The sequence below is a fragment of the Plecotus auritus genome (genome assembly GCF_963455305.1).
Source record: "Plecotus auritus genome assembly, chromosome: 4".
NCBI lineage: Eukaryota > Metazoa > Chordata > Mammalia > Chiroptera > Vespertilionidae > Plecotus > Plecotus auritus.
Genome location: NC_137775.1, coordinates 117,168,307 through 117,194,341, shown reverse-complemented (window position 1 = coordinate 117,194,341; position 26,035 = coordinate 117,168,307). Strand labels below are relative to the sequence as shown.

At 38.2% G+C, this 26,035-nt stretch overlaps 1 protein-coding gene across 1 annotated transcript in view; it reads left to right on the top strand.

The window, feature by feature from the left end:
* CTTNBP2 (cortactin binding protein 2) overlaps nt 1-26,035 on the top strand; it is a 194,806-nt gene that overhangs the window by 7,675 nt on the left and 161,096 nt on the right. The window contains 1 exon segment of the mRNA XM_080666006.1: nt 12,762-12,869. Within this exon segment, the coding sequence (XP_080522132.1) occupies nt 12,762-12,869 (108 nt within the window).

Below are 26,035 nucleotides of genomic sequence, written 5' to 3'. Positions count from 1 at the left end.
GGTGATATCTCATTGTCATTTTGATTTGCATCTCTCAGATGATTAGTGACTTCAAGCATTTTTTCATATGCCTTTTGGCTTTCTGTATGTCCACTTTGGAAAAGTGCGTATTTAGGTCCTTTGCCCATTTTTTAATTGGATTGTTTGTCTTCCTTTGGTTAAGTTGTATGAGTTCCCTGTATAATTTGGAGATTAATCCCTTATCAGATGTTTCATTGTCAAATATGTTCTCCCATGTAGTGGGGGTCTCTTGTTATTTTGATGATGGTTTCCTTTGCCATGCAGAAGCTTTTTATTTTCATGTAGTCCCATTTGTTTATTTTCTCCTTAGTTTCCATTGTCCTAGGACAGTGGTCGGCAAACTGCGGCTCGCGAGCCACATGCAGCTCTTTGGCCCCTTGAGTGTGGCTCTTCCACAAAATACCATGGCCTGGGCGAGTCTATTTTGAAGAAGTGGCGTTAGAAGAAGTTTAAGTTTAAAAAACTTGGCTCTCTAAAGAAATTTCAATCGTTGTACTGTTGATATTTGGCTCTGTTGACTAATGAGTTTGCCGACCACTGTCCTAGGAGATGTATCAGTAAACATATCGCTGTGGGAGATGTCTGAGGTGTTGCTGGCTATGGTTTCTTCTAGGACTTTTATGGTTTCATGTCTTATGTTTAAGTCTTTTATCAATTTTGAGTTTATTCTTGTGTATGGTGTAAGTTGGTGGTCTAGTTTCATTTTTTTGCATGTACCTGTCCATTTTTCTCACCACCATTTATTGAAGAGACTTTGCTCCAATGTATACTCTTGCTTCCTTTGTCAAATATTAATTGAGCATAGTGGCTTGGGTCAATTTCTGGGTTTTCTGTTCTGTTCCATTGACCTATATGCCTGTTATTTTGCCAAATCCCATTTACCATTGCAATAAAAAAAATTAAGATACTTAGGAATACAATTAGCCAAGGAGGTAAAAGATCTGTACTCTGAAAATTATAGGATGTTTAAAAAAGAGATAGAGGAAGATATAAACAAGTGGAAGAATATACCATGTTCATGGATTAGTAGAATCAACATCATTAAAATGTCCATACTACCCAAAGCAATCTATAGATTCAGTGCAATTCCTATTAAAATACCAATGGCATATTTCACATGAGAAGGCTAACCCCTATTTTTGTAAAAACTACTGTTTGAAATTCTCTGATATTAGATGATCCCTTATTCTGTGAGTCAACTCTATTATTTTTAGACAGCCCCTTCCTCTGTAAATTAATTTTGCTTTCTAGCTGCTTGAATAATAGGAAAGATAAACTTGACTGTCTGACCTTGTAGGCTAGTCATCTGACGTAAAGTCCGGAAAAGCCCTTATTTGGGAGACAAAGGGGGTGGAAAGATATAAATAGGGAAAGCTTCCTCCATGTTTTTGCTCAGAATTTGAAAGACATTTTTTTTTCTCTGATCCCGCCGGTGTAATAATAATAAAGTGGAACTCCATCTCTCTAAGCATTGCTTGGTTTTTCTCCGGTCTTCTGTAACACACAGACCTAGAACAAACACTCCAAAAATTTATATGGAACCAAAAAAGACCCAGAATAGCTGCAGCAATCTTGAGAAAGAAGAACAAAGTTGGAGGAATCACAATACCAGATATCAAGTTCTACTGCAAGCCAATATACTCCATTAATTCTTAAGGAATATGTATAAGGCAGTGGTCGGCAAACTCATTAGTCAACAGAGCCAAATATCAACAGTACAACGATTGAAATTTCTTTTGAGAGCCAAATTTTTAAAACTTAAACTTCTTCTAACGCCACTTCTTCAAAATAGACTAGCCCAGGCCATGGTATTTTGTAGAAGAGCCACACTCAAGGGGCCAAAAAGCCGCATGTAGCTCATGAGCCGCGGTTTGCCGACCACTGGTATAAGGGTCTTCAGGCTCAATTTGGCTGTGACTGTCGGATTGCATACATAAACCCAGCATTTTTTAATTTGGTGGTGGGTTGAAGAGTGGTCGTGGAGGAAACTTGGTATTGGTCTCTGTTCAGTTTTGACAATTTAAGATGACAATTCAGTCTGGTTCTATTTTGTCTTTTCTCTCTCTTTGCGTCTGTGAGAAATTAGAGAAGAATGCCCTCCCACACCCACTGGAAGTAATTCAGAGCTGTTGAAAACATCTGTGTTGAACAGTAAGAGTTTGGGGTAATTTGTTTATATCCCAAAGAAGGATTTCTCTTTATGTGATGACTAGACTCTCTATTAGTTTAAGCTTCCCATGCCAGATTTATAAAATTCGGTATTATAAAGCACTTTTGCTGGCAAAAAATCAAACATGATAGGCAGAGGAGTTGCCTGCAGAGTTGAAATGTTCTTTTTAGTGCCTTGCCATCACTAAAATGTGACATCTGTAATATCCTTTGTTAACTAGGACAAGCAAGTACAGTAATAAGAAAGCTTAGTCTTTGAATATGTTTGCTGTGACTTCTTTTTCTTAAGAGGGAGGGGTATCATGTTTTCAGGGTGCCCTGATGCAGATCCTAATTTTTTCTATCAGTGTGGCATTTGGATCTATATTGTCTTGTATCTTGCTTTAGCAAATTAGATTATCAAGTAAGTTTTTTAATATATAAAATTTACTAAAAAAAAGAGGATGGAAAGAAACTTTCAGTGATGAATTTGTTTATGGCATAGATTATAGTGATGGTTTCATGGTTGCATACTTATCTCCATACTCATCAAGTTGTAAAGCATTTTATATGTCATCCATACCTCAATAAGGTGGTTTAAAATATTATAAAATTTAAAATAATTACTTTGCTCATAAATCAAGAAAACCTAATTACCTTTTCCATATCTAAGTACTTTTGTACCATATGTGTGTCCAACAGATAAATGCCACTCCTTATGAAATAATAACATTTTTATTGGGATTTTTGCTTTTACTGTGTTTTGGCAGAATAGGGGATGGAAACATTAAGCATTGGAAAATGACAATTTGAAAATATTATAATATTTTTATTATTGCAGGAAGTAGTAGCTTTTTAGTAAAAATAGCACATCACTTAGTATATTGTGATGAGTCAGATTTTTAAAAATAAACATCTCTGTTTAGCATTACCCTTGAAACAGTGTTTTTTATTTTAATGAATTTCCCTTTTTATTGATATATTAAACAACAGAAGTGTTGGTTGCAGTTCACTTGCTGTGATGTTGATGATAATGGAACCAGGGCAAGTTTTCCTGACTCTAACATGAATAAGAATCTTGGCAATATCTTGCATAATTTATAAGTGTTTTATTTCTGGTTTACATTTTTATTATTGAAATGCTACTCACATATCACCTAAGCCACCATATTAAAGTATACAAGTCACAATACAAAATAATATGGAATTTAATGGAATTGAAAAAATAATTTTAAAAAATTATCTTTATTGTTGAAAGTATTATAGATGTCCCCTTTGTTCTCTTTGTTTTTTTCCCATTGACCCCTACCTCCCCAAACCTGCCCCTACCAAACCTTCACTACACTATTGTCTGTGTCCCTTGGCTATGCATATATGCATATACGTTCACCTGTTAATCTCTCCCCTCCATGACCGCCTTCCCTAAACCTCACCTTCTCTCGGAACTTCATCAGTCTGTTCCAGGCTTCTATGTCTGTGGATCTGTTTTGTTCATCAGTTTATTATGTTCATTAGATTCCACATATGAGTGAAAGGTGTTATTTTCTCTGACTGGCTTATTTAGTTTAGCATAAGGCTCTCCAGGTCCATCCAGGCTGTTGCAAATGGTAAGAGTTCCTTCTTTTTTACAACCACAAAGTATTCCATGGTGTAAATGTACCAGAGTGTTTTTATCCACTCACCTGCTGATGGGCACTTGAGATGATTCCAAATCTTAGCTATTATAAATTGAGCTGCTATGAACATAGGGGTGCATATATTCTTTCTGATTGGCGTTTCAAGTTTCTTAGGATATAGTCCCACAAGTGGGATCACTGGGTCAAATGGGAGTTCCATTTTTAATTTTTTGAGGACACTCCATACTGTTTTCCACAGTGGCTGCACCAGTCTGCATTCCCACCAGCAGTGTACTAGAGTTCCCTTTTCTCCACAACCTCACCAATACTTGTCATTGGTTGATTTGTTGATGGTAGCCATTCTGACAGGTGTGAGGTGATACCTTATTGTCATTTTGATTTGCATCTCTCAGATGATGAATGACTTTGAGCATTTTTTCATATATCTCTTGGTCATCTGTATGTCCACTTTGGAGAAGTGCCTATTTAGGTCCTTTGCCCATTTTTTAATTGGGTTGTCTTTCTTTTGTTAAGTTGTTTGAGTTTCTTATATATTTTGGAAATTAATCCCTTATCTGATGAATCCTTGGCAAATATGTTCTCCCATTTAGTGGGCTCTCTTTGAACTTTGTTGATGGTTACTTTTGCTGTGAAGAAGCTTTCTATTTTGATGTAGACCCATTTGTTTATTTTCTCCTTAGTTTCCTTTGCACTAGGTAGGAGATGTATTGTTAAACATATTGCTACAAAAGATGTTTGAGATTTTGATGCCCGTGGTTTCTTCTAAGATTTTTATGATTTCACGACTTACATTTAGGTCTTTTATCCATTTTGAGTTATTCTTGTGTATGGTGTAAATTGTTGGTCTAGTTTCATTTTTTTGCATGTACCTGTCCAGTTTTCCCAACACCATTTATTGAAGAGACTGTCTTGACTCCATTGTATGCTTTTGTCTTTTTTGTGAAATATTAATTGAATGTAATGGCTTGGGTCGACTTCTGGGGTCTCTGTTCTGTTCATTTATCTATATACCTGTTCTTATGCCAGTACCAGGTTGTTCTGAGTACAGTGCTTTGTAGTATAACGATATCTGGTTTTATGATCCCTCCAACTTTGTTCTTCTTTCTCAAGATTACTGTGGCTATTTGTGTGTGTGTGTGTGTGTGTGTGTGTTTGTGGTTCCTTGTATATTTTTGGAATGTTTGGAATGTTTGAGATCTGTGAAATATACTGTTGGTTTTTTCATAGTGATTCCAGTGAAACTATAGATTGCTTTGGGTAATACAGACATTTTAATTATGTTGATTCTACCAATCCTTAAACATGGTATATTCTTTCACTTGTTTATATCTTCTTCTGTCTCTCTTTTTTTTTTTTCAACATTCTGTAGTTTTCTGAGTATAGATATTTTACCTCCTTGGTTAAGTTTATTTCTAAGTATCTTAATGTTTTTGTTTTAATGATAAGTGGAATTATTTTTTTAGTTTCTCTTTCTGAGAATTCATTATTGGTATATAAAAAAAGCCATTGATTTTTGGGTGTTGATTTTGTATCCTGCTACATTGCCAAATTCATTTATTAAATCTAGTCACTTTTGGTGGAGTTTTTAGGGTTTTCTATGTACAAATATCATGTCATCTGTGCATAAAGAGAGTTTTACTCCCTCCTTTCCAATTTGGATGCCTTTTATTTCTTCTTCTTGTCTGATTGCTGTGGCTAGGACTTCCAGTATTATGTTGAGTAATAGTGATGAAAGTAGAGATGCCTGTTCTTAGTGGAAATTGTTTTTGTTTTTGCCCATCGAGTAATATGTTGGCTGTAGATGTGTCATGTATGGATTTTATTATGTTGAGGTATGATCCCTCTATTTCCACTTTGTTAAGAGTTTTTAACAAAAATGGCAAAATGGTGTTGGATTGTGTCAAATGCTTTTTCTGCATCAATTGATATGATCATGAGATTTTTGTCTTCCAGTTTTTTTATATGATGTATCACATTTGTTGATTTGCAAATATTGTACCAGTCTTGCATCCCTGGAATAAATCCCACTTGGTCATGGTGTATGACTTTTTAAATGTATTGCTGGATCCGATTTGCTAATATTTTGTTGAGGATTTTAGCATCCATGTTCATCAGGGATATTGGTCTATAATTCTTTTTCACAGGAGTGTCTTTATCTGGTTTTTGAATTAGGATAATGCTGGCCTCATAAAAAGAGGTTGGAACTGTTTTCTTCTTTTGAATTTTTTTTTAATAGTTTGAGGAGAATAGGTGTTAGTTTTTCTTTGAATGTTTGGTAAAACTCCCCTGTGAACCCATCTGGACCAGGGCTTTTGTTTGGTGGGAGTTTTTATTACTGCTTCAATTTCATCAGTAGTTATGGGCCTATTCTGGTTTTTGATTCTTCCTGATTGAGTTTTGGAAGATTGTATTTTTCTAGGAATATATCTATTTCATCCACGTTGTCCAGCTTGTTGGAATATATTTGTTCGTAGTTTTTTTTTTTTTTACCATCCTTTGTATTTCTGTATTTTGTATTACTTTGTTTCTTTTGTTTATTTGAATCCTTTTTATTTGTTTCCTGGTGAATCTGGTTAGAGCTTCATCAATCTTGTTTATTTTTTCAAAGAACCAGCTCTTGGTTTTATTGATCTTTTGTATTTTTGTTTGTTTCTATGTCATTTATTTCTGCCCTGATCTTTATTATTTCCTTCCTTCTACTGTGTGCTTTTCTTGTTGTTCTCCTTCTAATTCTTTAAGTTGTAGGGTTAGATAACATTAAAAGTTTTTCTTATTTTTTGAGGTAGGCCTGGAGTGCTATGAACTTCCCTCTCAGGACTACATTTCCTCTGTCCCAGAGATTTTGTGTTTTTGTGTGTTCATTTTCATTTGTTTCCAGGATTTTTTTTATTTATTTCTTGATCTCTTTGGTAACCCATTCACTGTTTAATAACATGTTATTTAGCCTCCATGTATTTGAATGTTTTTGAATGTTTTTATTGTAATTGATTTCTAATTTTATGCCATTGTGATCTGATAAGATGCTTGATATGATTTCAGTTTTCTTGAACTTGTAACGACTTAGTTTGTGTCTTAACGTGTGGTCTGTCTTTGAAAATGTCCCATGTACACTTGAGAAGAATGTATATTCAGCTTTGGGGTGAAATGTGCTGTAAATGTCAATTAATTCCGTCTGATCTAGTGTGTCCTTTAGGATCACTATTTCCTTGTTTTTTTGTTTTTTGTTTTTTTTTGTCTAAAAGATCTACCCAGTGATGTCAGTGGGGTGTTAAAGTCCCCTACTGTGATTGTATTGCTGTTAATCTCCCCCTTAAAATCATCTAGAAGGTTTTTTGTATATATTTGGATTCTCTTATATTGAGTGCATATATGTTTATCAGAGTTATATCCTCTTGTTATATCAGTCACTTTAGCATTATGAAGTGGCCTTCATTGTCTCTTGTTATGGCCTTCACTTTGAAGTCTATTTTGTCAGATATGAGTCTACTATCCTAGCTTTTTTTTCATTTCCTTTTGTCTGGAAATTTTTTTTCAATTCCCTTCACTTTCATTCTGTGTGAGTCTTTTGTTCTGAGGTGAATTTCTTGTAGACAACATATATGTGGGTCATATTTTCTTATCCTTTCAGCTACTCTATGTATTTTGATTGGAGCATTTAAGTCATTTATAAGGTTGTTATTTATAGGTACTTATTATAAGGTTGTTATTTATAGGTACTTATGTGTTTCCATTCTTACTCTTTATGCCTCTCTTCTTCCTTTTCTCTCTGTTTCTTCTCCTTACACCAGTCCCTTGAGCATTTCTTACACTGCTGGTTTAGTAATAATAAATTCTTTTAACCTTTTTTTTTTTTTTTTTTTTGTCTGTGAAGCTCTTTATTTCACCTTCAATTTTGAATGATAGCCTTGCTGGCTAGAGTAGTGTTGAATTCAGTCCCTTAGTTTTCATTACTTTGTGTACTTCATGCCACTCCCTTCTGGCCTGAAGTTTTTTTATTGTGATATTACCTGGCAATCTAATGGGAGCTCCCTGGTAGGTAACTTTCTGTCTCTCTCTTGCAGCCTTTAAATTCTCCCTTTGTCTTTAATGTTTGCCTTTTTAATTATTATGTGCCTAGGTGTGGGTCTTTTGGGGTTCATCTTGGCTAGGACTCTCTGTGTTTCCTGAACTTGAGTGACTTTCTCCTTCCCTAAGTCAGGGAAGTTTTCTGTCATTATTTCTTCAAGCAGGCTCTCTACTCCTATCTCATATTCTTCTCCTTTTGGTACTCTATGATGCGAATATCATTATGTTTCATGTTATCCCAAAGCTCCCTTAAATTCTTCTCCTACTTTTTAATTTTCTTTTTTCCATTTGCTGCTCTGAATGGATGTTTTTCCTAGCTTCTCTCTAATTCACTGATTAGGTCTTCAGCTTCCTCTAGTCTACTGTTGAATCCTTTCAGGGTGTTCTTCATTTCAGCTATGTCATTCCTCATTTCTAATTCATTGTTTTTCATTGATTCAATATCACTTTTCATGTTGGTGTAGCTCTCAAAAAGTCCTTAGTATTCTCATTAAGTATCTTATAATTCTCACTAGAGGCCCGATGCATGAAGATTCATTCAAGAATGGGCCTTCCTTCTCCTGGATGCCAGCACAGCCTTTGCTCCGGCCTGGAGCTGCCTTTCGGCCTTCGCTTTAGCCCAGAGCTCCCTTTCCACATTCCCACACTGCCCAGAGGCCCGGAGCGGCTGGGACGGTGCGGAACACCTGTGTCCTGCCCCCGGCCGCTTGGTGCCTGTGTATGCAAATTAAACCACCATCTTTGTTGGGTTAATTTGCATACTCACCCCTGATTGGCTGGTGGGCATCATGAAGGTATGGTCAATTTGCATCTTTCTCTTTTATTAGTGTAGATTAGTTGCTTGCACTTTTTATTGAATTGTTTGAGCACCCTTAATACCATTACTCTGAATTCTTTATCTGACATATTGCTTGCTTTCATTTCACTTAGTTTCTTTTCTGGTGATTCCTCCTTTTATTTCATTTGGGGACTGTTTCTTTGTCTCCCCATTTTTTGCTGTCCTTTTGTAATTGTTTCTATGTATTAGATCAAACTACTATGCGCCCCAGACTTTGTGGGATGGTCATCTGTAGTAGGGGTTTTGTGGGACCCAGTGGTGCAGTCTCTTAGATCTCCTGATCTGGGTGCTCTAGCAAGGCCCCTTGCTTAAGTTATTTGGATTCTCCTGTTGTAGTGGTGTCTTGAATGTTATTGTCTGAATTGTGGATGGAATCTCCTCTCAGGCTGGTTGACGATATGGTTCACCCCTGACCACATCGTGCAAACTGTTGTGGAGGTGTGGTCTCCAGATGTTTTCTGTCCTTCCTTGATAGAAGTCTCCTCAGCTGGACCTCAGTTGGTAATTCCAGGTGAATGTTCTCCAATTTAGTTGTATTTGCATTCTGGCCCTGGGAGGAGGTGCATAACAGGTCTGCCTATTTGGCCACCACTTTCCCTCAACCCAGGTGAGCCATCAGAGGGAAGGATCTAGTCCACTCTGCTCGTCTCACAGGGTCCAATGGGACTCCACCCATAATTTATTAGTTTTTAAAATGGAGTGCTTTGCTTATGAAGCTTAAGGGGAACAGGAGCAATAACATATATAATTAATTAAATTGTTTAGAACAGCTAGCCCCAGCATTAATAAACATCCTCTAATGCAGTGATTTTCAACCTTTTTCATCTCATGGCACACATAAAGTAATTACTAAAATTCTGCAGCACACCAAAAAAATATGTTTTGCCTGTTTGACAAAAAATAGGTGTAGCCATAACCGGTTTGGCTCAGTGGATAGAGCGTCAGCCTGCAGACTGAAGGGTCCCAGGTTCGATTCTAGTCAAGGGCATGTACCTTGGTTGCGGGCACATCCCCAGTGGGAGGTGTGCAGGAGGCAGCTGATCGATGTTTCTCTCTTATCAATGTTTCCAACTCTCTATCCCTCTCCCTCTCTGTAAAAAATCAATAAAATATATTTTAAAAAAAAAATAGGTGTAATTTTGATTCATTCACTCCGGACAGCTATTGTATTGGCTGTTGTCATTTTTTTTTATTTGACAAGGGAAAAGAGGTCAGTGCCTCCAAATAGTCAGATATTGCATGTTTTAAAATTTCTGTGGCACACCGACTAAAAATTGCTGCCCTAAAGCACAAAATAATTGCAACTTATGGTACTTTCCCAACTCAGTGAGAAAAACCAGGATAAAATAGCCTGTCTTTCATCGTAGTCAATAAACTTAGTTTTTTGGACTTGTGCTGGTGGATTTTCAAAGAAATAGGTTTATAGCCAATATCCCACTCCTCCGTACATAAAACACCTGGTGCTCTCAGCTTTAATAATAATCATCTGCCTTTATTAATAACAATCACCCACCTTTATTTATACTTATGTTCCTTTTAATCCTCACAAGAACTTTATGGGGTAGATCTTAGGTTTTCTGTTATATAAGATGAGAAAACAGAGGTTAGGATAAGTTGCAGAAATTGTTCTCTAAGCGTAGTCCTTGGACCAGCAGCAGGAACTTGTTAGAAAGGCAAATTCAGGGCCCCACCTCAGACATAACTCACTCCAAGGGTGGAGCCCAAGCAGTCTTTGTTAACAAGGTCTCCAGGTGATTCTTTTGTGTGTCTGAATTTGAGAACTATCGTATATAATAAAAGGGTAATATGCAAATTGACCCTAATGGCAGAATGACGAGTCACTGTGATGCGCACTGACCACCAGGGGGCAGACGCTCAACGCCGGAGCTGCCCCCTGGTGGTCAGTGTGCTCCCACAGGGGGAGCTCTGCTCAGCCACAAGCCGGGCTGACAGCTGCGAGTGCAGCAGTGGTGGTGGGAGCCTCTCCTGCCTCCTCGGCAGCGCTAAGGATGTCCGACTGCGGCTTAGGTCCAATCCCCTGGGGAGCGGGCCTAAGTTGCCAGGTGGACATCCCCCGAGGGGTCCTGGACTGCGAGAGGGTGCAGGCTGGGCTGAGGGACCCCCTCCACCCCCGAGTGCACGAATTTTTGTCCACTGGGCCTCTAGTTGGCTTATAAGATCTATGTGACACCACTATATAGTGGGAGCCAAATTTGAGCCCTATCATATTAAATTTTGCTATATATAAGGAACATCTCTAAGTTAACCTTCTAAGTTTCCCAGAATTACCCATGCTTTGGGTTTACTACAGCTCTTTCTTTTCTTTTTTATCCTTAGCACCTGTCTTTCCAAACAACTGCTCTGTCTAATGCAGTGGTTACCAACATGGGACACAGGCCCCACAGGGGGCAATTGGATTTTTAAGGGGGGCAATTCAAGAATAAGTTATTATCAATAAATTTTTTGCATTTCTTATTGTTCTAGGGGCCTCATGTATAGTATATAAATATATATTGTGATATATTTATGCATTTCAGTTCTCTATTATATGTTTTGAAACTTTATTTGCTATTTCTTCATATCACTTCATAATTTTTTTTAACAATTTCTTAGTGACTTCTTCCTCAGTACTTCAACTGTCCTTTCATTCTTTTATTTTTCTCTTTCATGGGTGCCATGTTCTTTGGAAGCTTGTTTAGACCAAGTTAATGGCCTTTCAGGCTTCCTCCATGTGAATAGGAGTTTACTTTTTGAATAGTAAGAATTAATGTCACAGGGGGGCATCAGGATTTTAGAGATGCTTAGGTGGGGCATGGCCAAAAATAGGTTGGGAACCACTGGTCTAATGTATGTGCAAAAGGAAACAATTTTAAGAGGAAAATCTTAAAATCTTCCTTTGAAGAACCAGCTACTTCTGGTTTCTTTCCCCTTAAATTATTATAACCTTCCAGAAGGTTCCTTTGAAATTGAGAAATGACCAGTTTCTGATCATGCCTGTTTGAAAACCCCTGGAATCATTTATGGGCTTTCCGTGTTTACTTCTATGTTAAAGGGATGGTGTAAGGTCAGGTGTATAAGTGCTTCTTATTAGCTGATTGATAGAATGGTGGTATTGTTCATCTGGAATGTTTTCACTGTGCCACTAAATGTGTAGACAAGTCAGGCCCTTAGCTGTAGTTCTGCCATTTCCTGGTTGCCTGATCTGAGCACATTATCCAACTTCTCTGAGCTGTGGTTTTCTTAACTGATACATAGACAGGATGATTTCTTACAGAATAGATTTGGTTCTTTGAGAATACTTTGGAAACCACTGGGTGCCATACAAATGTGAAGAGACCCTTCGGTGCACGAGCCAACACTGTAACCACTCAGTCACACTGGCCAGGACCTTCAGGATTTTTTAATGTTGGCTGAATAAAAAGATAAAATACTTTGTGGCCCAAGTAACACACATCTGTGGGCCAGATTTGGCTGTAGGCTGCCAGCTGATGGCCTCTGCTGCAGTGTTCTGTAAACATGACCTGTTGTTATTGGATGTTCTAGAATTTATAATAAACTTCTAGGAGCCTTTACATTAGGGCCCTTCTAGGAATATTTTCTTGTGTTCTCTTGGCTATCCTTGCAATGCCCCCCCCCCCCAATATACTCTGGGCCTGTTTTGTTACAAATTCCAGGGATTTTCAATTTGTGTCTCAATTTGAAGACGTTCTGAATCTAGATGTGCAGGCAGGCTGGGAAAATAGACCTCCCTAACGGAGAGATTCACTATGTTGGTGTGAATGGTTTATACCCCTCCTTTCTGAAGGTCAGGGAATAGATTGTCTGCTGCCAAACAGGCCCCAGTGCTTCTTGAATTTACTGAGCCCCTGGGATAAAAGATGATCTATTGCATACCTGTCCCATGTGTGTGTCTGTAGATCTCTGTGTGTGGGGGGTTAGGGTAGGGGTAGCAAAGTAAAGAGCATGTTCCTTCTAAAGGGGCTGCATACATGGACATGTGTGTTGTTCCTAAAAATAGTTTTTTCACCGCTTTTTAAAAATTTGTGTTACAGAAAAAAGAGTTTGACGTGGACACCCTCAGTAAATCAGAACTCCGTATGCTCCTTAGCGTGATGGAAGGGGAGCTGGAGGCCAGAGACCTCGTCATCGAGGCCCTGCGGGTAAGAACTTCCCAGCGCCGAGTCCCATTGCCATGGCAGTTTCTTCTTTCAAAAGGCCAATGGTGAAGCTTCTTTTTCGTAATTTTTCAGTCATGTAGATTTAAAATGTTTCATCATGTTAAAATGTGCACTCACTTCAGACATCAACCCATAATCTTTGTAAATCCAAACACTGAAGTTATGGGAAACTTGAAAATTAAGTGCTTTTTGGTTCTCCAGTCCTTTTATGTTTCATGCATTTATTTGGTTAAGGACATAAGTTTTCAGAATATTGCTAATTTGGTATCCTACATGTATTATGAGATCAGTAAAGAAAAATTAAGAGCATCATTTGTAAAAGATATTGCTGATAATAGAGCCTTTTCCTTCCTATATAAATTATACATTATTTCTTATTTTCCAGAAACTCAGAAGAGTTAAAAACTAAATGTTTATATATATATATATATATATATATATATATATATATATATATATATATCTATCTTTAAATGGTTTTATTACTTTTGGGGCACTAATATGGTGGGGGCGGGGAGGAAGAGGTAATAATGGAGGGTGGTCAGACATAATGGAGAAGGTGGATATGCTGAGAATCCAGCTGTGTGGGGAAGGAGAGATACAGTTTCTGAAAAAGACTTCAATACATTTTCACAAACTGAAAATTAATACAATGGGGATATTGATTATTCCTCTGTCTGATGACAGAGAATGATTGCCTCAGAAAAATGGGAGTATAGTTATTTCATCTGCAAGCCAGTGTTTCAGTTGAAGGTGTTGCTTTTTGAATGACAGGCTTTGCTAAGTAGACGTGGGCAGTTGGTTATGAGAGGTTTTCGTCCTGCTCCACATTTGGAGTGTTTGCATTGCTTGCCAATGTATATTTTCTTGAATGAACTTTGTGAGAGAAATGCTAAGGCAGTCTATCACTAAAATGTATGACCCTCAGTCTAGGAGAGAACAGGGCACCATCACCTGTAAGGCCACTAGGTAGTCTCTTGAGACCAAACGGATGTGAAGGTTCCAGTTCTGCTTTAGGTATTTTCTTTCTTTTCTTTTTTCAAATATGTGATTTTCTTAAAGTTGATTTGAGAGAGAGAAGCATCAGTGTGAGAGAGAAACATCACATCGATTGAACCAGCAACCTTTCGGTGCACAGGACGACGCTCAACCATCTGAGCCATACGGGCCAGGGCTGCCTTAGTTATTTTTCTGTCGCTCTCTATTAACCTGTAAAAGGCATCATCGCTATGACAGTTTCCACTGCTCCCACAAATGTGTAAGAGTTTAGTGGAGTCTGTGCTTTTATGTATCACCTTAGCAACCACATGTATTTCTCTTTTTAACTTAATTGCAATACTTTCAAATGTAACAGTAGAGGTAAAGAGTTACTTTGGATCAGGGCTTGCCAAAGTGAAAGTTTTTCACAGAATCAAGGAATGTTGGAGATGCAAGGAGCCTTACATGATATTTTAGGTCAATATTTTGCATCCCCATCAGATTTAGTGTTTCATTTTCATGAAATACTTTGTATTACTCTTGCTATCCTGCAGTGAACTTCGTGGATAATTGCATGTGTAAGTAGGTTGTGTTAAAAGTAACCAATATATTGCCCTAATTGTGATAGAAAGTAAGAGGAAAGAAATTTATAGCATAACATTGTGCATTTCATTATATAAGTGCTCAGGCATGATTCTCCTGGTGTATGAGATGACACTCCAACCAACTGAGCCACCTTTTAGAAAGTTTAAAAAGATACTTTATACCAAGCTATTTTACTTTTTTAATCATGTTATCTTGATGCTTTTGATTTTCAAATTATCACAAAAATTGCATAGATCATTGAATTGATGGCAATACACATTTTAGTTCAATCCATAAATGTGATTTTTTTGGAGGAGGGTGTTGTTAGGTCTGATCAAATAATCGAATCAGTATACCTTCCCCTGGGAAACAGACCTTTAGATCATTCACAACTGACATTCTTTTGCTTTAGATCACATTCCATTTACTAGGACTAGTCACTGTCCTCTCCTGACTAGCCCAGGATCCAGACCTGCCCAGATAATTCCCTGCCAAAAAAGCCCACCTAGAGTCCTTTAAAAACTCCCACTCCAGGTTCCTGGGTGCTGATGGCATTTGGGGATAGCCCATCTGATTTCCAGATGATTTAATAAATTTGTAATTCTTTACCACTTTTGGCCTTGTGTGTATCTCTTTTGGCGACCCTAACAGGTGTTATGAAATTACAGTGTGTATCTTGGTACAGTGTTATGGTTGCTGAAGGAGGAACACACGAGGCCAAAAGGGGTGAAGAATTATGAATTTATTAGGTCATCTGGAAAACAGATGGGCTGAGCCCCAAAATGGCTCAGAGGTTTTTAAAGGACTCTAGGGGGGCTTTTTTGGGCAGAGAATTCTCTGTGCAGGTCCGGATTCTGGGAAACTCTGGAGGGGAGAGAGAATGGTCTTAGCAGTGGAATGTGGTCTAAGGAAGTGGAATGTCCATTGTGAAGTGGCCTAAAGGTCAGTTCTCAGGGGAGGGGTTATCGATTCAATTATTTGATCAGATCTAATGGGTACTTTTACAATTTTTATAAAAATATTTCTCAGTAAGTCCTGGCCCCTGTGGCTCAGCTGGTTGGAACATCTTCACATACACCAAAAAATGGTGGGTTCAATTCCAGGTAAAGGCACACATCCAGGTTACAGGCCAGCCCATGGCCGGGGCAGGTTCAGGAGGAAACCCATTGATGTTTCTCTTTCACATTGATGTTTCTCTCTCCCTCTCTCCCTCTCTCCCTCTCTCCCTCTCTCCTTCTCTTTCCCCCTCTCTCTCTCTCCCTCATTTGTCTCTATAAAATCAATAAAAAAATTTCCAGTAAAACAAGTCCATGATTTTATACCAGATATAATATTCAAGACATTAATTTTTATGGGGGGCTATATTTAAAAAAGAGCAATGTTAGTGGACATGTGAACTACATTAAAGCTGCTTAACTGAATTATATTTTCATTTTATTGCATAAAAAATATTATGTTTCTCAATGATTTCCCTCATTGACACAAAGTAGGAGTAAATCTTTGAATAAGCATATATGTTCAAATGAAGTCTAGAGGAAAGTACTTTGGAGAAGCAGTTACACATTCTGAAATCCAAGATAGACCCTCAGTATTATGAATTAAATTTAATTGCTTATTCAAAATTTGAATATACAATTTATCCAGAAGTCATTTATTCAATGCTTGTTTGTCGAATCTTCTGGCCTTCACTTCTTTTTCCCTCTTGATACTAGTATTTCTTATTAGTATCTTAGTTGAGGGAAAAAAGAGCAAGGATATGAAAATGCTATAATCATAAGTTTTTTAGTCAAAATTGTGTTTTAGCCTACATTGCACAGTCCAGCCTGCTATTATTAGCATGAGTTTATGTAAATCTTATATCATTGAATAAATGAATTGTTTGGACAATTAGCTCTAGATTTCTTTTCCTTAAATATTTTTATTGATTTCAGAGAGGAAGGGAGAGGGAGAGAGATAGAAACATGCAATGATGAGAGAGAATCATTGATTGGCTGCCTCTTGCACACCCCACACTAGGGATCGAGCCCACAACCCAGGCATATGCCCTAACCGGTAATCGAACTGTGACCTCCTGGTTCATCGGTCAATGCTTAACCACTGAGCAACACCAGCTGGGCAGCTCTAGATTTCTTTTATCCCTTTGTTCTTTTAGACTGGATAATTGAGAATTAACAGTATTGTAGACATGGCCATTCTTCGTCCTAACATATAGTCACTATACAGTGACTACATAATACATTGAAAGTTTTAAAAAAAATAGCCAGTTTAACATTTCTTAAGTTAGAATGCATTTATATCACAGGAGATATCAGATAGAATGCATTTATATCATAGGAAACATCAGATTATAGAATTGCCTTGTATAAGTGGCTGCAACAAAGAGACCCAAAGTATGGTAGCTTAAGAAGTAAGAAGTTTATTTCTCACATACCATTCTGGAGGTGAGTGACATCTGCTCATGAGGCAGCTCTATGCCAAGTGGTTCTTCAGCACCCTAGGTTATATCTATCTGACTGCTCTCCTTAGGAAATTCCCTCATCTGCAAGGTTGAAGTTGGGTCAATGCCACCTCCATCTGCCAACCTCTGGTAAAGGGGGCAAGAGGAGAAATGAAGGACCAGCAGCTTCTCCTAAGCGGTGCACACACATGCATTATAAAAACTTTTGTGGACACACCTTGTTGCATAGGAGACTGGGAACGGGCTCTGGCCAGCTGGGTACATGCTAATGCTGTGGGGCTCTAGAAGACTTCTAACAATCTAGTGCGGCCCATTATCTTGGTTTCACGTTCTCTTATAAAATGTTCTGGAGTATGGTATACGTAGATAGATCCTTTCCTTCCTCCTCTTCTCAGATGTGTTTGATGAATACCTATTATGTACCAGGCATGCAGAAAAGTTTGAAGTGAGTCCAAATGGAGGTTTATTCTTATTCCAAAATTGTGCCTGTGTAGAAAATTGTATATCTTGACTTTGTATTTACTTTTCTCAGACAGTAACTCGGTATTTACTTTTCTCAGACTGTAACTCGGTATGTTCAGATTTTGCCTAAAATTATTTTCCTTTTTGAAAATCTGATCTGTTTATTGGGTTCAAAACTCATGTTTTTTAAAAAATATTTTTAATGGTGCTGTTTTAAAGCAGATATGCACTATTGACATTTGGGGGATATTTGTTGTTGTTGTTGTTGTTGTGGGAAAAGGAGCTGCCTTGCTCATTGTAGGAGACTTAGCACCTATTCTGCTGTGATGGCCAGAAAGGTCTCTCCCACATGGAACACAATAGCCCCCACTTGGGAAACACTGATGTAAAGTAATAATGGTCAAGAAAAATCCCACTTTTGAAACTATATTTGCTAACATAATATAAGAACTCTATTCAAATACATATTATTATGATACAGTAATTTTTTGTGAAATATTTTTCCTTTCTTGACTCTTTCAAAACATTCCACAGATTTAAATTGCATTCATTTTTTTAGGCAGAACTTAAATGCTTTATTTTTCAAATTAAAAAACCTTTATGGTGTCGTGCTAGAATTTTTACATAGAACAAAGGAAATATCTTTAACTAAAATACAAGCATTAAGTACAGTAATGTTTCTACTCTAGTTTTGAAAACAACTACTGGTATAGTATAGAGTATTGTGAGGGTATTCCTCATATGGCATGTTTGCTAAATAATGATAAATAATATTCTGGTTTCAGCTAAATAAAATGCATAGCCTCTTGCATTTCAAAATTCTCCTATGATTGCAGGCAATTGATTGACCCAAACACCTTTAAAAAATTTATTTTATCCTCACCTGAAGATATTTTTTTCCATTTTTTTAAAGACAGAGTGGAAGGGAGGGATGGAGGGGGAAAGGGAGGGAGGGAGGGAGGGAGGGAAAGAGAGAGAGAGAGAGAGAAAAGAGAGAGAGAGAGAGAGAGAGAGAGAGAGACATCCATGTGAGAGACACATCAATTGGTTACCTCCCACCCCCACCCCAGCTGGGTTATTTCTATCCCTGTCTGCCAAGATTACGCCTTTGTTCCATGTCTAGAGAAAGGAAGAGAAGAGTTAACCAGACATTGTGTTGTTTCTATGAACAAATTTGTATCCATCTATATATATAAAAGCCTAATATTCAAAGTGTCCTCTCAGGAGTTCGACCGACCGGGAGTTTGATTGCTCGCTATGACGTGCACTGACCACCAGGGGCCGGCGTGGAATGAAGGAAGGCCCCAGCCCGCAGCCGGCAGCCAGCAGCCAGGGAAGGGAGGCCCTGGCCACAGCTGGCAAACCGAGGCCCCGGCCAGCAGACAGCAGACGCTAGGGACTCTACCCATGCACGAATTTCGTGCACTGGGCCTCTAGTGAAATATAAACAGCTGATGATTTTGAAATAGCATTGTATTTTGTCCAGTAGGGCAAACACAGGAAGTGTCAAGTTTGATTCTCTAAGAAATGTTCTTTTTCCTGATGAACATTTACTATTAGTGAAGGGAAAAAATAGAATACCAGGCAAAATGCTTTTTCATATATTAAGAAATGAAGGTGATGTGCCGTGAAAGCAAAATATTTGTCACTATTATTTAATAAGCAACTGAAGTTACTTGAGCAACTTTTTCATGCTTATTTTTATTAATAAATCAGGGTATCTTTGAGAACAAACTAAAGATGAGGTTTTCCCAGCTCAAGGATGCACTATTTGACCCACACCCAGTGATAGATAGATTCAGGGTTACAAATCAGGAATATATTTTTGGACCCTTTGAAAAGGGTACTGTCAGTTTTAATTAATAGTTCCTTTTTAGAATTAGCTCCTTCTGATCTGAAAACAGAGTGTTCCTTTGAGGCATTCTGATAACATTTTAACCTCCTGGTCAGAATTTCCTTTGCCATATTGCTGATTCTATGTCTTGATTATAAGAGGAAACAAGGGTCTGAAGTAGTTCTCTCAAAAGCCTACTTAACTTTCTTGTCTTTGGTTGCTGTTTTGGAAAGAAAAATCAAGAGCATTCATTTTCTTCCTCTCTAGTTTTCTGAGTCAAAATGTAAATAATTGTTGAACAAATGAAATAAGAAAGGGAAGATTATACCCCGTATTTCCAATGGTATTTGAACAGGATGGGGATCTATGCATTCATTTATTCAGCTGATGTTTCCTGTCTCTAGGCATGTCTTGGCCTTCAGGGGTGGGGAACATGGGGCATTTCTTTTCTTTCTCAGGGATCTTAGAATCTAGTGGGAGAGGCTGACATTAAACTGATAAACAAACCATTTAGGTACAAATCATGTTCGTGGAATAAAAGGAAAGAATGCTGTGAGAGGGCTTAGAAGCAAAGGGAGCACATATGCAAAGACCCTGAGAGAGGAAGGAGTTGGCAACTTATAGGAACTGTGAGAAGTCAGTTGAGAGAGAGAATAGCGCAATGTAAGGTGCAGAGCTAGGCTGGGAGCAGACCATGTGGATGGTAAAGGTAAGGCTGGATTTCATCCTGTATCAGGTGGGTAGCCACTGACGTCTTTAAGCTTGATAATGCCAGGGATTTGACATGCGTTTTCTAAAAGATCACTATCATAGCACAGTTACATTGTGTTGTATTTTTTGCATTAAACTTTTTAACTTATTAAGTGTAAATATGTAAAATGTATCACCACTTTCAAGGGAACATTTACAAAGATCACCCTAACTGCTGGGTGGACAAAATTTGCAGGAGAGCCAGAGCGAAGACAGACTGTCATAGCAGTTGTCTAAGGAATGTGAATATCTCCAATGCTTATAATTATTGCCCTTTAAGAAGGCATGGAAAATGTGCTTCCTCATTCATCACTTTTGTCACCTAGCTGACTATGGATTTTATTAAAAAGGAAAATTTGTATCTTCAGTTTTATTTTTCCAGTCCAGTTCACCTCATTTCAATTTAGATATTTAAGTTAAATGAATTTTATTGTCAAAAGCTCTCTTCGTTCAGATCTTAGGATTACTATATATTTCTAAAGGCTTATCTGTTATAAAATCAATTTTTAAAAGCTTTTTCACATATGGTTAGGTAAAGTAGCAGAACATTGCTTCACATAGTGCTAACGGTGACCTGACAAGAATGTGAAATATATTTCAACAGTGTCTGACTTTGGTATACGCAAACATAGGCATGCGGCCTATTTTTAAGTGGAAAATTGCAGGGGTTACGTTCACATAATTACCCCCTGCAGAATTAAAAAATGCTAAAGCTGACAAGCTCTTCAGTAGCCCTGAACTCTTCTCATGAAATTCTTCTGTGGAAAACAGACAATGGACAGGGTCCTGTCATGGGGTCAGGTGCTGTACTAGAAACCTTACCTGTATCACAGTGGAGATGTGGCTCCGATGGCATTGGGTTTTAATGGTTAAAACATTGCAGATGGTAAACCCTTGGGAAGCTCTGAACTTACCCATAAAGTACTTTAAACATGGTTTTGTATCTTGAGGTAATAATTTTTATGAACAATAGAACTCGAGACTCAAGTTAGGGGGAAATGACACCTCCATTTGCTGATGTCTGGCATTGCAGCCATTCTGCCTTTAAGGTGGCCTTTAAATCCCTGCATACATGAGGTTCGACAGATGCTTTATTATCTCAACTCTCTGGCCTCAATACAGAGCCATAGTTTTGTTTGAATTGTAAGGATCAAATGAGATAATGTGCTACACAGCACCTAGCCCAGGATCTGGTACAAGTAGGTGCTTGAGAAAATATTTGTAGTTGAATCCTAGTCTGTCTTAGTGGAAAGATTTCCCCTTGAACTTCCTCCGTCTCACACGTTGAAAACTGTAGGACAGATCTTGGCCTCCTGCTTCCCGTCTCAGGAAGTGAGCATTACCTCTTATTCCTCAGGGTAGATGCCATACTCCTCAAGTTGGAGGCTGCCAGATGGAAACGAAGGCTAAGCTCCTCTATTAATTTACCCTCACAGCAAGCCCACGGCGAGTGGGAAAATAAGCAGGAACATGAAATCAGATGGTAAGACAGTGGGCTGGAAAGAGCTGGGGTTAGCATTATTTTCATGGGCTCAGGAGAGAGAGTGACTTGTCAGGTGTTGTCCAGATAACAACATTCTCTAAAGCAAAACTACCTGATTCCCCCACCCTGCCCCCCGCCAGCCAAGGAGGGCTTAGGAATTTTGGAAACTTCTAAAGTGTATTGTGAATATGATAGGCATTATTTTTAAAACTGACTTTATGTGTGTAGGAATGGCATAAAAATTAGACCTACGAATTACTATAAACATTTATGCTCAGCATGCCAATCCATTCCCCACATCTCCATATTTAGGTAGCATATTCTTTATTCTGCTCAACCTTTGATTTCCAGTGGAATTATTTTAAATTTTGCATGAATAATGCTGTTAACAGTGATCTCTGTTGACAGCCATCTCTAAAAGGGAGGTGATTCAAACCTTTCAAACTAAAACAATTTTTTTCTTCAGCCTCCTCCCTCCACCCCATGATTATGGGTTAGGCCAGTGGTTGGCAAACTCATTAGTCAACAGAGCCAAATATCAACAGTACAACGATTGAAATTTCTTTTGAGAGCCAAATTTTTTAAACTTAAACTTCTTCTAACGCCACTTCTTCAAAATAGACTCGCCCAGGCCATGGTATTTTGTGGAAGAGCCACACTCAAGGGGCCAAAGAGCCGCATGTGGCTCGCGAGCCACAGTTTGCCGACCACTGGGTTAGGCAGACAAACCAAAATCAAGAAAAGGGGTGATTCCATTTGTCCCGTGTGCTTAGGACCATCCTGAGGTTATCTGCTGTTTTCAATAGGCTGATGTTGGAGCAGTTCATGGAGATGGCCTGGGACTCAACATGGTTGGGTTTATGTTATGTGCCAGGCACTTTGCATGCATTATCTCTTGGCATCTCTATGAAATACCTTGAGATCAGTGATAGTACCTGACTTTTAGGAATAGAGAAACAGGCTCAGAATAATAAGCCATTTTCTGTCTGACTCCTAAGCTTGGCTCTTACCATGCCTCTGCTTCAAAGGCAATGGTAATGAAGTTAAGCACTTTTCTAGATTTGGAGATTGTCATTCATAGATTCTTTATTTTACTTTAAATGCTGTAAACTCCCAGAACATTTCCCACACGCCTGTAATCTGTTGTAAATATCAAAAGCTACACAGAAATGGAAGTGACCCAGCACTTGTTTATTTGACAGTCTTCTATGTTTAATCATTCATTTGTTCTTCCCTCCCATTGACTACAGCTAATTATAAACAGAAGTAAATCCTCAAAGACTGCTAAGATCTTATTGAAAGATTATTATGATATTAGAAGAACATCATTGATCTTTTAATGTTTTCTTCTATCACACAAAGTACAGAGAAGTTTGTGCTTTTCTGTTCTTAGGTTATTCTCTCTTCTGGATACAGACATGTTGGAGCATGTGTGAATGCTGCATGACCCAAGTTTAAGGAAATGAAGATTTATGAAACGGACAAGGATACAGTAGTTAAGGAACTGCTGTTTTATATCCTGATTATCTTCCTACATTTCAGTCATTATTAGAGCTATCTCTTATTAGTTACATTTCCTATTTTGTTTTTTTTTAGTTTTTTTTTTGGTATTTGATCAACTTGTTTTTCTGTTTTCACCTGCATCCAAAAAATGGCAGGTGGTAAATTGAGTCATCAAACAGGAATTTAGTTAGGTTTGCATAAAAGGCTGTTGTACTGATTTTCTTGAGGTATGTAATCCTTTGATCCTTCCAATCAATAGAGGATGCAGAAAATTTAGGAAATCAGATTATATAGTCAGGCTAATGGTAGATTCACTACCAATGAAGAATTTAATATTCCTAATAATTAGTGTAGTAAAATGCAGATATGTCATTGGTTTTGTAAGAAAGTTCAGATTTCCCTTCATTAAGGCAAAATCAATAGAATCTAATCTATGTATATAATCTATATATATAAAAGGCTAATATGCTAAGTGTCTGACCATCTGGGTAATGACATCACATAGCAACGCCTAACATCCTCTCCCTAGCGACTAGCCTTATTGTGGTTTCTTTAGCACAGGAACATGACTTGCTATAGCCAGATGGAAACATTTCACACTGTAACCTAATGTCTGTGAAGCATTTTCCCATGCCTCATCTCATTTGATCCTCACAGAAGTCCTAGAGTAGGTAGATAGGAGACTTGGTGGAATCCTATTTTCTTTTCATTAGCCAGAAAACAGAGATTTAGAAAGCTTAGAAATTTGACCCGACTGAAAAGAAGTAAGAAATGGTGGACCTTGAAAATGACTTTAGGTTTTCTCACTACACAGAATATAGTCAAACACTGCTGCAGTTAAATATTTTACCCTTTGTTCTCCCTGCGTGATCTACAATAATAATCTGCTTCATGTTGATCTTTACTGCTGTGTTCTGACAATTACCTGAAAGAGAAGTTGGGGTGCTTCACTGGGCTGGAAAAAGTTTAGCTAAATCAGAAAGCAGGTCTAATTAAGCAAGTTTATTCTATATCTATAAAAGGCTAAGTTGACTCGTGCATGTGCAATACATATAAAGCACTTGCTGGCGCCAATCGCACATGTGTGTTTCAATCTGTCATTGTAGATCGTGAATTTGGTTGGCACTTCTATTATAGAGGAAGGGCGAATGGCGATATTACAATATTCTAATTAATTTCCTTTTGATGTGCACGAATTCGTGCACCAGGCCTCTAGTAGTCTTAGGTAAGATTATTTCCTATAAATACCTAAGTAATCCCTAAAAGTTAACTTAGAGTTGATAATGATTTTCTATTGATGAGTCTCTTTCCATGAGTGGGGGTAAATCTTTCATAGCCACTCTGAAAAGTACATTGGGCCTCCTTCTTGAGTGTCTTGACAAAATAATGAGACTTCACTGTTGTGATTGAGAAGACATATTCCATCATCTCTGCTTAGCTACATCAGAGGTTCTATGCATTTTTGTGCCCATTTGGCAGATGGGAATAAGATATGAGTTTGGATTGGAAAGATGGTAGGTGCTGGGACTGACCAGCAGACCCTGAGCAACAAATGAATGGATTACTCTGACACATGTTTCTGTGAAAGAGAGAGCTAAGGGACTGCTTGGCTATAGCAACCAAACAGCCCTGTTCGCCTGCCTCCTTAGGCTTTTCTTGTAACAACAGCTTGAACTAAAATTAACTATTATATACTATCATCAGGGTAAGCATCCTTGAGAAGACACGTGTGTCTGCAGTGTCCTTTAAGCAAGGACGTTTTGAAGTCTCAATATAAAGAGTCTAGTAAAACATCCGGGGGCTCAGACTTGTTTGGAGAAGTCAAGGCAGGGGCTGCCACCTTCAGCAAGGTCCCCCTAGAGGCCCCCAACCTTTTGGAGATTCCTCCTTATAGACTTTGCAACCAAGTCCCGTGCTTCCCCACAGGCAGGTAGGACAATTAATGGAAGAGCTTTGGAAACCCTTAATGGGAATTGTTAATGTGTCAAACTCTTAATGAATTTAAATTTTAAACAGTTGACAACTGAGATTCACGTAGGCTCTGAGGTGGGAAAGGATGTGATAAAAAACAGTGTTTAAGGGAGATTACTAGTATATTAACCACTTTGGAAGGAGATTGACATAAAAAGGGAGAGAATAGATCTGAGGAAGCAATTGCAATTGACATTACTGTATGGGTTTTGTAAAACTCTGAATTGTGGGAGATAAATCTAAATGTAGGTGACATCCTGTTGGGGAGTATTAAAAGGACTTGAATAGATGGAGAGGAGATTGTGAATAAAACTAATTCCTTCAGCATAAGAGCACATTATTTTCTAACTTGTGACAGCAACCAGTTATTTCTAAAGCAATTTCAGTGTTGAGGTATATACCTTTTTTTTAGGATGTTGTGTTTCTGCTTCATGTGAATTCATACTTAATCTCGGAATCATAAACTTCAGTTCTTTCAATAGCCTTTTTAGTGCTAGTCATTCAACATTCACCCAACAAATATTTATTGAGTATATTCTGTCATGCCATTTGCTGGGCCCTTAAACTAGACATTCCCTGTAGTTGAAACTGGACACAAAACAGGTCCGGGCCACCTGTCACTCTTGAGCCAAATTAAGTAGAGACGGGGTTGAATCATATACGAGCATTTATTCCAAAAGTGCTGGCAGTGTAGAGAGAGCAACAGGTCAACCTGCAAATTCTGCTCTAATCTCCCCTACTAGCTGGCTGATTGTATATGGATAAGGAAGTAAGGCTACATGCAAGGAGGAGGAGGGGCAGGATAAGGACTGCATACTCTGTGGTCTGTATGTCTCCTTCTAGGATCTTGAAGTTCGATAACAAGGTAGTTAATTTTCAGTGGTGTTAAAAACAGCCCCTCCCATACCTGTGACTGGAGTATGACCAACATTCCTGAGGCAAACTCCCAGAGTGGGTCAGGGTCCAGGCACAGCAAGCAAATCAAAGCATGTCCTGTCCTTTGTCTGTTCTCAAAATGTATTTCCTTTTCTGAGTAATGGACCCATCTGGACTCTGAGGCATCTCTTATCTTTTTGCAGCCCTGTTTTTCTCCTTGCAGTACATCCTCCAGTTTCCCAGGGTCT